At 46.8% G+C, this 12,847-nt stretch overlaps 2 protein-coding genes across 3 annotated transcripts in view; one reads left to right on the top strand and one right to left on the bottom strand.

The window, feature by feature from the left end:
* Nucleotides 1–3,465: 3,465 nt before the first annotated feature.
* POLR3H (RNA polymerase III subunit H) lies at nucleotides 3,466–10,570 on the top strand. Of its 2 annotated transcripts, none has more exons than XM_063322537.1 (7): nucleotides 3,466–3,532; nucleotides 3,918–4,045; nucleotides 5,260–5,356; nucleotides 6,998–7,084; nucleotides 8,076–8,139; nucleotides 8,780–8,987; nucleotides 9,654–10,569. In XM_063322537.1, the coding sequence occupies exons 2-7, from the start codon at nucleotides 3,935–3,937 to the stop codon at nucleotides 9,705–9,707; spliced, it is 621 nt and encodes a 206-aa protein (XP_063178607.1). In that variant the 5' UTR covers nucleotides 3,466–3,532; nucleotides 3,918–3,934; the 3' UTR covers nucleotides 9,708–10,569. The 2 variants fall into 2 exon arrangements, with proteins under 2 accessions (XP_063178607.1, XP_063178608.1); XM_063322538.1 differs by lacking the exon at nucleotides 3,466–3,532 and adding an exon at nucleotides 3,534–3,639 and having other exon boundaries at nucleotides 9,654–10,570.
* Nucleotides 10,571–11,727: 1,157 nt separating this feature from the next.
* ACO2 (aconitase 2) overlaps nucleotides 11,728–12,847 on the bottom strand; it is a 21,107-nt gene continuing 19,987 nt past the window's right edge. Inside the window, exons 17-18 of the mRNA XM_063322534.1 lie at nucleotides 12,660–12,781; nucleotides 11,728–12,228 (exon numbers count right to left, since the gene is read on the bottom strand). Coding sequence (XP_063178604.1) covers nucleotides 12,085–12,228; nucleotides 12,660–12,781 — 266 coding nt within the window. The 3' untranslated portion in view covers nucleotides 11,728–12,084. The remainder of the gene's footprint in view (nucleotides 12,229–12,659; nucleotides 12,782–12,847) is intronic.

The raw sequence follows: 12,847 nt of genomic DNA, 5'->3' as shown, positions 1-12,847 counted from the left end.
GCAGGAGCGTGGAGGACTTTGTACGTGAGAAGATACATAATTCCTTTGGAGTCAATCAAAGGAGGGCCAAAACAGTCTAGATGCAAATTACCACTCAGCTCCTCCACCGTCCCTGAACCAGTTTTCCCCGACAGCCATGGGGACGTGGGAGCAGAGGAGATATTAAACAAAATAATTTGGGGGTTCCTTTCATTTTCCTCACAGTTTCTGAGCCTTCAAGTAACTTCAAATAGTATTTTCCAGTTTCCCTGTACAATCATGAGAATGAGAAATGTCTGGGATTTTCTCTGAGTGACAGGAAGGCCCTTGTGCAATCTCTGGATTCCAGCAGCTGAAGCTTCAAATAAACCAGCAACCAAGAACTACGCTCCCAAATGTCGGAAAAGCCCCAATGCTGCTGAGAGAGACTCTGGAGACTTTATGGTTATGTATGAAAAGGTGCGTACAGGTGCTGCGGATTTGTGGCTATTCATTGTGTCAGTACTACTGGGGCAAAAAGAGACCAATCGGCAAAATGAGCCTGTTCTCACAATCTCCAACATCAAGATACCTTAGCCGCAGCGTCAAATACAGCGTAACTCTGAGCGCTATCAATAGCTGACTTGAGACAACACCCATGTTTTACGGGGCAAAGTTTGGCTTTGGTTTATATTTTTACGTTGGAGATGGTGCTTATGAAACACGGAATTCCTCCAGGGAGAAAACTGAGGTGGTCACAGAGCAACATCCGTCATGTACACAAAGGCCCAGGCACACGCCAGCTTGGGATCGGGGGCGGGGGGGTGTTACCTGCAGAGGGTGAGACTGGAAATCATTTCCCACAGCCTGTGATGTTACCGGTGGAGGCTGAAAAATTGCCAGTCAGGCTCAGCCCTCATGGTGTTTGTAGCCCGGTATCTTAAGGCGATGAAGCTCCTCTGACTGCGCGATCGCCAGCTTTCTCTCAGCTCATTTTAAGTCAGTTTCCCCAGGGTAGTATCAAAGAACCTGCAAGTTTCACCAAAATACGTAGCTGCATTTAGAACAGAGATCTTGTCCTTACTGAGGAACAGCCTGCAGCGTTCAGGCCTTGTTGGCGATCATAGAGCCAAGAGAGATATATTCTGTACGTCCCCACCCCAGGAGAGCTTGCTTGGTGCCTACACTTTATGAGACACCAAAGACCCAACCGTAAGATGCAAGCCGGTACTGAGCGAGGCCGCGCAGCCCTGCTGTCCACACAGCTGGTTTTTGGGGCCTGTGGATCAGGCTGAAGGGAGATGCATCTGCTTCATATCGGGCATTCAGCAGCCCCTGATGGGGCATGGCTATTGGAAACATGAAAAATGTTAGCTCAAGGATGGGCTAGAAATGAAAGTGTGATACAGGCTGAGTTGGGGTTGTTCAGCCTGGAGAAGAGAAGGCTCTGGGGAGACCTTACAGCAGCCTTCCAGTACTTAAACGGAGTCTACAGGAAAGATGGGGAGGGACCCTTTATCAGGGAGTGTAGTGACAGGACAAGGGATAACGGTTTAAAACTGAAAGAGGGGAGACTTAGATTAGATATTAGGAAGAAATTCTTTACTGTGAGGGTGGTGAGGCACTGGCACAGGTTGCCCAGAGAAGTTGTGTGGCTGCCCCATCCCTGGAGGTGTTCAAGGCCAGGCTGGATGGGGCTTTGAGTAACTTGGTCTAGTGGGAGGTGTCCCTGCCCATGGCAGGGGGGTTGGAACTAGATGATCTTTAAGGTCCCTTCTAACCCAAACCATTCTATGATTCCATGATACAACTCTGTCCAAATTCACTTCTCTCCATCTCCAATGTTGTCCAAGGTATTCAGCCTACAGTTCGCCTGAACTCCTGTCCCTATTTAACCTTACAGTTCTTTTATACAAAACCATCCAGAGCGATCACCTCGCCAATATCAACAGTGTCTAATTTCTGCCTCCTCATGTGATACCAAGGCTATTTCTTCCCCTGCTGTCAGAGGAGGGACAGGGTCAGGAACTATTCTCTCTTCTGGAAAAGTAGCTAGAGATACCTGCAAAACCTGCACTCCAGCTAAAGGTCAAACCTCGCACTGCCAGACCTGCATGAGGCCAGGACAGAACAGCAAGGGATACGGCACGTGTGCCAGCAAAACTGTGCTGTGCCGAGATTAGCGCAGCCCTGACTGTAGTGCAGGAGAAAAGAGCCTTTGTAAGGCTCCCTGAAGTAGGATGAGAAGAGCAAGAAACGCTGGGGATTTGGGTTGAGGTGTTCTGATAGAGCGGTGTCTGCTGCGCTGGCAGCAGAGGTCCTTGCTGAGACGGTAGATGCCGCTCCAAGAAAAACGCTGCTCTTCTCAGGTGACAGGGGAAAACTTGTTCCTGGGCACCCCATTTAATACAAACACACCAAACATATGCAGACCAGCCATGTTTACTTAAAAAAAAAACCACCAACCAATCACCCAACAGATCCTGGTGAAACGGGAGTAATTGCAAAGAGATCAGAAACTTCCTGGCCAAGACAGGTATCTTGTTAATGAGGCCTAGCCACAGTATTTGCAACCTCATTTTCCCCTTCCCGCTCCAAGACTACTCAACATTTAATGGTTTCTTATCTAAACCACTCGTTACTGTCCCACTACATGCTGCTGGGGAGCGTGGGGGATGACATACTTAGCCTTTGCATCAAAGCCATTATGCTGACAGTGCAGTTTTGACTGTCAGGCAGAGATGTTTGGTTTTCCTGGCGCATCTTTTTTTAAACACACTTCAAACAACCTCCCTTCGTTTCCCCCAATAAGTTTCAGACATTAGCACACCCCCCTGCTTTCCACCGTCCCTCATGCTGCTTACCTCGCTGCAGAATGCACCAAGGCCTACAAAATCATGCCATAGGGATTTATTTTTTTTTGTAATTAGCACTCAGAATAAATTATTCCAGCTCTAGATGATGATAATTTGTACCTGATAATAACCTTGACCTAAGTATTGGGCAGTCACCACCATTAAGAATACCTTCCAGGCACAAGGATGGTTTTGCTGTATAGACAGGCAAACAGCTGAAGTATCAGCTCTCAGAGAGACAAACTTTGATCCCTGCTGTCCTGTTGAGACTGAAGCTTACAAAAACGATAAATAAAAGGGCACTAGCTGCAATTATGGATTGTTTCTGGTTAATCAATAGCAGCAACACCAGAATACACCAGCCAGGAAAGGGGGGGGGGGGAGAGCTGGTACTCAGAAAGCAGCCCTGCGCAGGGTGCCCGGCTGCTGAGGGCCTTTACACGTTTTTATCGACAAAAACCACCCCCCTCACGGGCCCGGTCTCGGCCCCGCACCGGTAACGGCAGGTAACGGCAGGTAACGAGCCGGGGCCCCGCCCCGCACTGAGGAGGGACAAAATGGCCGCCGCGGGGCGGGACGAGGCTCCGCTCCCCCGTCCAGTGAGCGCTCCGCCCCGCGTCAATCAGGGCGTGGGCCCGCCCCCTCGAGGGTGATTGGCTGAGGCGCCGGAAGTGCCGTGGCGGCCGGGGTAGCGCGCGGCGGGGCACGGCGTGTGGCAGGTGGGTGAGGGAGCGGTGGTGGCCGCGGCTCCGCTGTGTTGGGTCGGTTCAGCCGCTCCCGGCCTGCCCGCCGCGTTCCTCCGAGCTACCGGCCGGCGCGGCTGTTGGTGCGCTCCCCCTGCTCCTTACCACGGCGGCTGCCTGGCTGCTCACCCCCAACAGCGGTTGCGTGGCCGCCTTCCCACCCCCACCCCCCCTCCAAAGGCCGTTGCGCGGCCGCCGTCACCCCCCACAAACCCTCCTTTTGGGAGTAACTGCCCCACTAAGCTCCGTACAAGAGGTTGAGGTGGTTCCCCAGGCCCGCCCCGCATCGGTTGCTTGGGGGGTCTTGGTTGCCCTCGCAGTGCTCCCGGTTCCTGAGGCGCCCGGTGTCTTCTCTCCTCAGAGGCGCTCCCCGCCACCATGTTTGTCCTGGTAGAGATGACTGACACAGTAAGAATTCCTCCCTGGCAGTTTGAAAGGAAGCTGAATGAATCCATTGCGGAAGAGCTAAACAAGAAATTGGCCAATAAGGTAAAGCATGGGTCGTGTTTAGGCTGATGCAGGCATCATATCATATCCCTGGCAGTTCTACCTTTTATTTGTTCCTAATGAGATGTGTGGGTGAGGTATCAGAATAGTTCAGATGCGAAGGCCATCCCCAGAGACTGAAATATAAGAGACTATAAACAGCCAGCCATGTATCATATCAAAGGGGACTTTTTTCTAATGGCTAATGCGGTAGTGGGAAGATACTGAGATGCCAGATGGAGCAGAGAAGCATGGAAGGGAAGCGGGAGTGGCTGCTCGTTTGTGTGTAGAGTAGCAACCTGAAACACAGTCTGAAAAATGGATGCAAGCTAATCCATCCAGTGGGGGAATTTTTTAAAAGACCATCTAAATAAATGTAGAACAGTAATACTGGAAGAGAAATTAAGATCTTAATAGCAGACTTGGTCTGTGCTTAGTACTTGAAATACAGTGTAGCAGTAAGAAGTTGGTCTTTGGTGCAGAATATAAAAAAAGTGTTATGTCATGGACCAGGAGGTCACAGTTTCCCTGTGCGGCCTCTGGGACTGCGATTAGCTTACATCTTTTAGCGGGAGGCAGGTGCAAAACTCAAAATGCAGCTTGTGAACAGAGCTCAAAAGAGCAACGTGAAGTGATCGAGCAGATGATACAAACAGGTTATAAAAAGCAAAACTTTTCCCTCGTCCACTGATGACTAGTAGGTGCCTCAAATTTTGTAGGCTGTGAAGCTGTCTCAGAAGTGGCAGAGAAACCAAGAGTTCTCGTCCCTGCCCAGGGCTAATATAATGTAAGATAAAGGCAAGCCTAGGTGCTTCTGAAAGTATAACACTAGCAAAAAGTATGTTTAGCCTTTGGACAAGCTGTGGGGCTCGTGAATGATGTCTGTGGGAAACTGTTTTCTGTCTTGGCAGGTCAAGTTCTCTCACCTCTGACAGTTACCCCCAGGGTTTCTGTTTGTAGCGGTGCTCTTTCCAGTGCCAATGAAAACACATCCTCCCATAACACTTGAATGAGTTAGGGGTTCCCCTGCCGTGCAGTGTGGTTAAGGCTGGGGGTGTTTAACGAGTGTACCAAAACAGCCTCCCTCCCATCCTGCTGCCCCTCTGTTGATCTTCTTTTGAAAAGGTGCGCACAGTGGATACGTTGGATGGTTTGCTTGATTTAACCTGGTGGGTTGCTTGATTTACTGCTTTTTAATTATTTTTTTCTTTGGGCAGGTTGTGTACAATGTCGGCCTCTGCATCTGTCTGTATGATATCACAAAGCTGGAAGATTCATACATATTCCCTGGAGATGGTGCATCACATACCAAAGGTATATTCTCATTCTCAGTTGTGTAATTTTGCAGAACGTTAGTGATCTGGAAATGTAAACTGAGTTCAATTGTTAGGGAAAGTAAGCTTAAAGGAACTTACTGAAGTTCATAGCCTCAATTTTGTTCCTGTTAGGAGGGCAAAAGGAACATGGTAAACGTCTCTTTCCTTTGCATTTTTTGGGTAGAAATACAGCTTTAAATAGCCAGTCCTGTTTGCCTTCTCTAGCAGTCCCTCTCTGTTCTATGGTTAGAGCCATATGTGTGGAATAAGGAAGGGGTTAATTTAATTTTAAATTATTAGAAACCTGCACATAGAAAATAAGTTGTATTAATTGTCCTGTGTTTGTCTAATGTTTTTTCTTTTTGAAGCTCATTTTCCCTAGCTATAGTGTTGAAACATGTTTCTAAATATAACATTTGCACAGCATTTGATGCTGTTTTCCTAGCTTGAAGTTTTGCTACGTTTTTGTTTGAAACTTAGACAGATCTGGTTCAGCATACATTTCTAGTGACTTTTTTTTTTTTTTAAAGAAAAGAAATGACTAATTTCTTTACTTTGACTTTTGGCAAATCTGTCTGAGTAAAAATTGGAAGTAAATACATAAAAGCAGATTTCATATATTTTTTTTAGGTTAAAATAAGTTTATTTGAACTGGCAAGAGATTAATTTTTTCCTAACTTCCATTTTTAATGCGGAAGCGTAGCTTGAGCAAGTGAAATGTTTCCAGTTAGAAGGGAACTGGACTGACTGTATGTGTCTCCCCTTGCCTAAATTTTAACTCCAACAGAACTCACTCCCTGCAAATAAAAGCTTCTCTAATACTGAAGGAGGATGGCAGGCTTTCTTGCTTGCTTTAATCTCCATTCTTTGAATCGTTCCTTGAACTGAAACAAGAGACTATATTCTGTCTGAGCTTGAGCTTGGAAAAAAGTCTCCTGTTTTCAGAATCTGGGGTAGCATTTTAATAAATCCTGGTAATAACTCTTTTTTTACTATACTGCATGATTTTATGCAAAAGAGGAGCACGGGTAGCTAAAGCGATGTTAAATTGCTCATAAGCATTCTTTGGCTAAGCTTGTCTTAGTGTACCTTTTTTATAATTTATAAATTATGTTAGAAACATTTTATTTAACCTGGATGAAAAAAAAGCAGTTATATCAGAGAATCTTATTCACTCTGATAATATTTGATATCATATATTTAATTTAAAGGGAATACAGCATTGCTGACAAAGATAGAAGGAACAGAAATATTACAAGAAAGTATAATTTCAGCTGATATTCTTGGCCTCCTGGAAGCATTGGGCGGGAGTGCTCACACCAGCTAAAGCAGATGTTCTGCTCCATGTTCTTCATCTATAGTTTTATTCTGTGAACTTGAACTCTTAAAATCTTGAAGAGCAGAGAGCAAGAGGCTCATGATCAACAGCTGTCATAATTCATACAAAGCAGTTAGGAATCAGAACTCTTACTCCCATTTTTCTATGTAATCAGTGCCTGTAAGGAAATTGTAAAAGAAACTGGGTTAGCATTTTAGAGGGCAGAGAGGATATGGGATTTTGTTTTAATGGCTGCCACCCTGTGGAAGGAGTATAGTTCACTAACATGGACATAACATTAATGATCTGTTTTCTTTTAAGTGCATTTCCGCTACGTGGTCTTCCATCCCTTCCTGGATGAGATTCTGATTGGACAGATTAAAAGCTGCAGTCAGGATGGCGTTCACGGTAAATTGCAACCTCCGACGTTAGGGACACACAAGCTGCAGAGCTTGTGGGTCTGTTGAGATACTGTGATTTCAAGTTGTATTTTGCATCTGCGGGCTGGGTAAAGACTGTTGCTGGCCTCTAGCGCTGCTCTGATCTGAGGGTGGTTGGTAGTTGGAGCCTGACAGTGGCTTCCCCTGCCCTCCTGGTTTTGTCTGCACTCCCCTTTCCTTTTGTCATTCATGTGCGTGCCCAAGAACAGGCAAGCCCGTCTGGAGGCTGGACTGGATTAGTTTTCTCACTTCAGTTAACAGAACTTGTTTTTTTTAAAGTGGTTGTATCAGCTCATGTTGGTCTGATACATCTTCCCTATAGTTCTGTGCAAATTCTCGATCGTTTCCTGTACCTGAAAACATGGCAGGGAAATGCCTTTGTGAGCACAAAGTGCTGTCAGATTCATGGAATACGTAATTGATGAGTTGCTTTCCTTTCTTGTTAGAAGTACTGCATACAAGCGAGCTCCTCTGCTCAGTTGTTAAGTTAGGACAATAAGATTATCTTGGGTGTGTTTGTTGCTGAATTTGGGCATGTCCACGCTCTGATAAAACCCAACATGAAATCTCAAGGTGGAGGTGGGGGCTGTTCTAACGTTATATTGGTCTTTATTTAACATGTTATTTCTGTGATTTCTAAGCTCTTTTCTGTCACAGACCTCTATAGCATCTGACTCATTTCTTGGAACACTTTCATTTCCAATCCTGCTCCAAACAGCCTTTTCCTTTCCCAGCGGGCATGAAGACTGTGCCCTCTGTTCCTGTATGTCCTTTCAGCTGGGTGGTTGCTTTGCTGCCAACTGAAAGTGAGCGTTGTGGCTCAAAGAATAATTCCTGCGTGATCTCAGATGCTCTTCCTGAAAGAGGAAGAATGAATCTAGAAATGCATTTTAGGAATGTCTGTGGTACATAATTTGCGAAGAAGCGTTTCGGTCTTAATCAAATTATTTTCTCCACAGTTTCTATTGGATTCTTTGATGATATTGTCATCCCACCAGAATCCCTGCAGCAGCCAGCTAAGTTGTATCCTTTGATCACCTTTGATAACTTTACTACTTCATTTCAAAAGATTGTGCAGTGCTGGCCCAACAGGCATTCACTGCTGCAACAATGAAGGTGCTCAGTGGCAGAAGCTAAGCTGTTGTGTCGGGCAAGTCCCGCAGACTGTTATCGCAGCTAGACAGGCCTCACGCTTATTAGGTTTTGCAGGATCATTGTGCTCGCTGATAGAAATGAATGGCAGTGTCCCCCGAACAACCGCATTGTAATCCCTGCCTCTAGTCTTGGCTGCTGCTGAAGACAAAATGCCGTTTTTTCCACATCATGTAATGTCTAGGTACACGGTGTGTCTAAAATACTTATTTGTGGTAGGCGAGGTCGTCTTGGGTTTGAGGGGTTTTGTTTGGCTTGGGGTTTTTTTTTGTTGTTCTTTTGGGGGGTGGGGGTAACTGCAATTCTGCCTGGCAGCATACACCTAAAAGCAGGAAAATTGGAAACGAGGCAGGGGTCCTGGTCTGTGCAGATGATGAGCTGGGACAGCACATTGCGGTTTGAGAAATAGTTGTGAAAATGCTTTGAATTGAGTCTGTTCCCAAAACTGTCAGAAAGGGATCTGTCAGGCAGAATAGTGATTGTTTCCCTCCTTAACCCTTGGTGTGGCCAGCGATGAAGCAGAACAGGTGTGGGTGTGGGAATATGAGACAGAAGAAGGGGCCCATGACCTTTACATGGACATTGGGGAGGAGATCCGCTTTCGAGTCGTGGACGAAACGTTTGTTGATACGTCACCGACAGGCCCGAGCTCTGCAGAGGCCTCCACTTCAAATGCCACAGAAGAAGTCCAGAAGAAGGAGGCACCCTACACTCTTGTGGTAACTATGTGCACAATTCATAGTGCCTTGTGAACGTTGTGGTTTATTCTATGTCTAAAAAAGCATCCCTTTCACAAGGAACTGATTGCTTTAAGCCAACCATGAAGCAGACCGAGTCATAAAATGAAAGGCGTGGAAAAGGGGAGAAACAAGATTGTTCTTGTGGTGGCCCTGTGTTTGCTGTGGGTTTTCATTGGAACACATTGTGGTTGTTGGTGGAGTTGCCCCTGGGAGGCTGATTTAAAGCAGACTGCAGATGCAAGATCTGCGGGCAGGAGCGAGCACGCAAGGAGCCAGGAGAGCCACATGAAGGTTTACACAGCAGCTAAACAACCTTTCCCATGCGGTGGTTTGGCGTTAAGACCCACCTGAGTCCAGTGCAAGAGACAGGCGGATCTAAACCAACGAAAGCTGTGTTTTCTCACAGCTGGAGTGTGTTGGGACAGTGGAGAGGTGGAATGAGCAAGTGCTGGATTTTTCAAGTGTTGAAGGTTTGGTGTAGTGTTGATAAGGTTTAAAGGAGTCTGGGCAACTGCTGGGCAAGCTCTGATGGTGGGGCAAAAAAAAGTGAATACCTCAGGGGGGAGAGATTTTACATTTTTATGCATATACTCCTGTGTTCTCTGTGCAGTTTATAATCGCGCACTCTCTTCTCTCTGCAAACAGGGATCGATCAGTGAGCCAGGCCTGGGCCTCCTGTCGTGGTGGACAAACAGTTAGCTGCAGTCAGAGCCTGCTCCGCAAAAAGTCTTTCCGGTGGATATTTGGGGGATTATGGGATCCTGCTGGTGCTCACTGCTCCTCTGAAGCTGAATAAGAAATTAGACCTGCCATTCTCTGTTTCCCCTTCAGCTTCCAACCTGCCAGATCGAGACAGTCGCTTTCAAGAAATGTCTTCACTGATCTGTAGAAGTGAATTTACAGGCACAAAAAAGCCTTGAGCGCAGCAGCAACAAACTCAGCTGGAGCTTTGGTCTCCTGCCTTGGAGGGAAAACTGGGGAGGTCTTTACTTGCCTGAATAAAGAAGGGAGTTGACTTCAGTGAGTGAAAGCAGGAGAGAATGCCTGTCAAGACGGATCACTCCCTTGGGCCGAGAGCTTGATCTCAAGAGGGGTAGAAACCTGCCGTTCTTTTGATAGGAAACTGAGAAGAAACAGCAAAAGACTGGAGTTAATAGAGGTGTGGTACTCTGCAGACCTGGAAAACGCTGCTGCTGGGAGGGCTGGGGAGGTGATGGTAAATATTCTAAGAATGGGAACCTAACCCATGGATGAAGTCAGCCAAAGAGAACTGGTATGACAGTGGTTTACCAAAAAGTGGCTTAGGCTCTGTGAAGATGACTGCTGTGGAAGGCTACAGGCTGCTTATTGCGCTGGATGGAAATACTTTATTGGGTGTGCTGTATTTATGCAGAATGAGCTAAACTTTGCAGGAATTTGACTGAAAATAACATAATTATGAATTGAAATGGACCAAGGCTGCTTTGAGCAAGTTAAATACTTGTTAGTGGGGGTGTATTAAGACCAGAAATGGAATAAATAGTAAGAACCACACAGCCTGCCTTCCTGTACAATTTGTGGGGAAACTACTAGCTTCCTGCCTAGCAGGAAGGAAAAAAGTTGCCTCCTGCAGTTTGAGCTACTTGGCTTTCAAGGCAGACAGTGTTGAGACCAACACTTTGCTCTGCTCTAACAGCCAATAACAAACAATTGCCATCACCCTCCCTGACAGCAGTGAAAGGAAAGGGGGGAACAAAACAGGGAGTAAAATCTATGCAGGGCCCATTGCCAAGTGAGTGATGTTGCATATAATTACAAAGCCAGCCACGTTTGGCAGGAAGGGACTATAATTCCCTGGGATAGCGGGTCTGCTTAACCTCCAACTGAGGAAACAAAGCCTGAGTCACCAGCGCCCTCCCCGCAGTGCTGTTAGAACCCCTTAATTCTGAACTGTTACTCCTGGTGCATTGCCCTAATTAAAAGGGAGCCTAGAATTCTTTAGATTCACATAGTAACTGAGGTCCATCTGCGCAAACAATAAGCTTACTGAGTGCCGGCTATAGAGCAGTAGCGCTCAGACATGCAATCAAGCTAGACATGGTGGAAACAAACAGCTACAACCCCCCCAGCTGTTTGTAGAGGTGGAAATTTGGGAGAAGCCAGTTAGAGCCTCACCAAACAGCGAGGCTTCCGCACAGATTGTGTCTAGGGACAGGAAACAGCCCAGGTACCTCCAAGGAGCTGTTGTGCTCAGCTCTCATTTCACAGGGTTGGAGCTCCCAGGAGCGTAGCAAGGCGGCAGCCGGAGGGCTTTACGTGCTGATCTAATGAGATGCTCCTCAACAGCAGGCTCCTGTTGTGGAGAAGGCAAGCTGTGCTTGAGGAAACTAGTTTACTGCACAACACCAGGAAAGCGTATAAGTCACTTGCTCCTTGCAGGTTTGTCATTGCCGCAGTAGCGTCACTTGTCCTGGACATGAATGTAGTTGGGAAGGCAGCAACAGTCATGAGTGTGGCCTGCAGCAGGTTAATATCAAGGGATAAACAGTGCAAGACAGCTGTGAGGGCTCTTTTTTTAACCATGTGTTTTTGTGCACAGCAGTGATTTCCAGAATAATAACTGGGCAGGTACCATCTTGTATCTCCAAGAATTTCTTTCCCACCCTCCCAGCAACAGTGACAGGGGAAGCAGGGGCTGAAGAGGAGAACTGTGAATATACAGCACGAGGGAGGCAGAAGAGATGGTCACATTCTTTATTTTAATTTTATTTCTTTAGCCATCAGTAAAACGAATGGGCAAGAAAACAACCAACTGAGCAGACAAACCCACCTTAGCTGGTTATTTCCAAATATAAATAACTGTGGGACAACCAAAATTGAGCCAAAATAGAAAAAGGGAGCTGGGAAGTTTAAAAGACAAAAGTAAGCCTAGCCACACTCCCTTTTCATAGTGTCAGTGAAGAGGAAGTGCCATAACAAAAAGGAAGCTATGGTTACATTTGATCAGACATTTATTCCAACAGTAGGCATGGAATTGCACTTTCATGAAAATGCCAAAGCTGAATCGAGTCCAGTGCACTGGGGGCATTGTGCGCACTTAGCTTGATTTCTGCTGCAGCTCCTTCATTCTGTTCAGGGCACTGCCAGCTTGAAACCACTCTATCTGCGACTCGTTGAAGGTGTGGTTCAGCATGATTGTTTCTTGGCTCCCATTGGGATGCTTGATGATGCATTTCAGAGGCTAAAGGAAGAAGACAGTTTTTATTTCCCACCCCCGCTTCTCTTTCAAGGGAGCAAGTTAACCGAAGCTTCTCACAGTAAAATTCCGACATGTTTTTAAAGGGTTGAAAATGGAATATCATAGCTCAGGGTGGGTCTTAGCATAGACTTGTGGGTGCAGTTCCTTCTAGGGAAGCACTCGTGCTTATGGCAACAAGTCCAGGAATTCAGAATGTCATACCAGGGTTTCTCATAACAGTTCAGAATAACACAACCTGGTTCTGACCTGCTCTCTAGCCCCCTGGACCACCGGTCAGTGTCTCACCTGGCTGGCAGGTCACGCAGCCCACGGGTGCCTGCGCTGCTTCAGGCCCCGAGGACACAGCTCCACACTGTTCCCCGTCACGGCCACATCCCTGCCCCACCAGATGCAAAGACAAGAGGCCCGGTTACCTTTCCAGGTGCGAAGTCTGCCAGCCCCACGATGCTTAGTTTGTCCACAGGATGAATCTTGTTGTAGTCTGCTGGATCAGCGAAGGTGAGCGGCAGTAGACCTTGCTTCTTCAGGTTGGTTTCTGCGGAAAACAAACCACCAAGCGCGCTTGTAACAATGCTGCCGCAGGGCATCAGGACTGCCTTCT

Source organism: Chroicocephalus ridibundus, chromosome 1 (assembly GCF_963924245.1).
Source record: "Chroicocephalus ridibundus chromosome 1, bChrRid1.1, whole genome shotgun sequence".
Lineage (NCBI taxonomy): Eukaryota > Metazoa > Chordata > Aves > Charadriiformes > Laridae > Chroicocephalus > Chroicocephalus ridibundus.
Note: the sequence above shows the minus strand (reverse complement) of the source record. Positions and strands in the feature narration are given on the sequence as shown.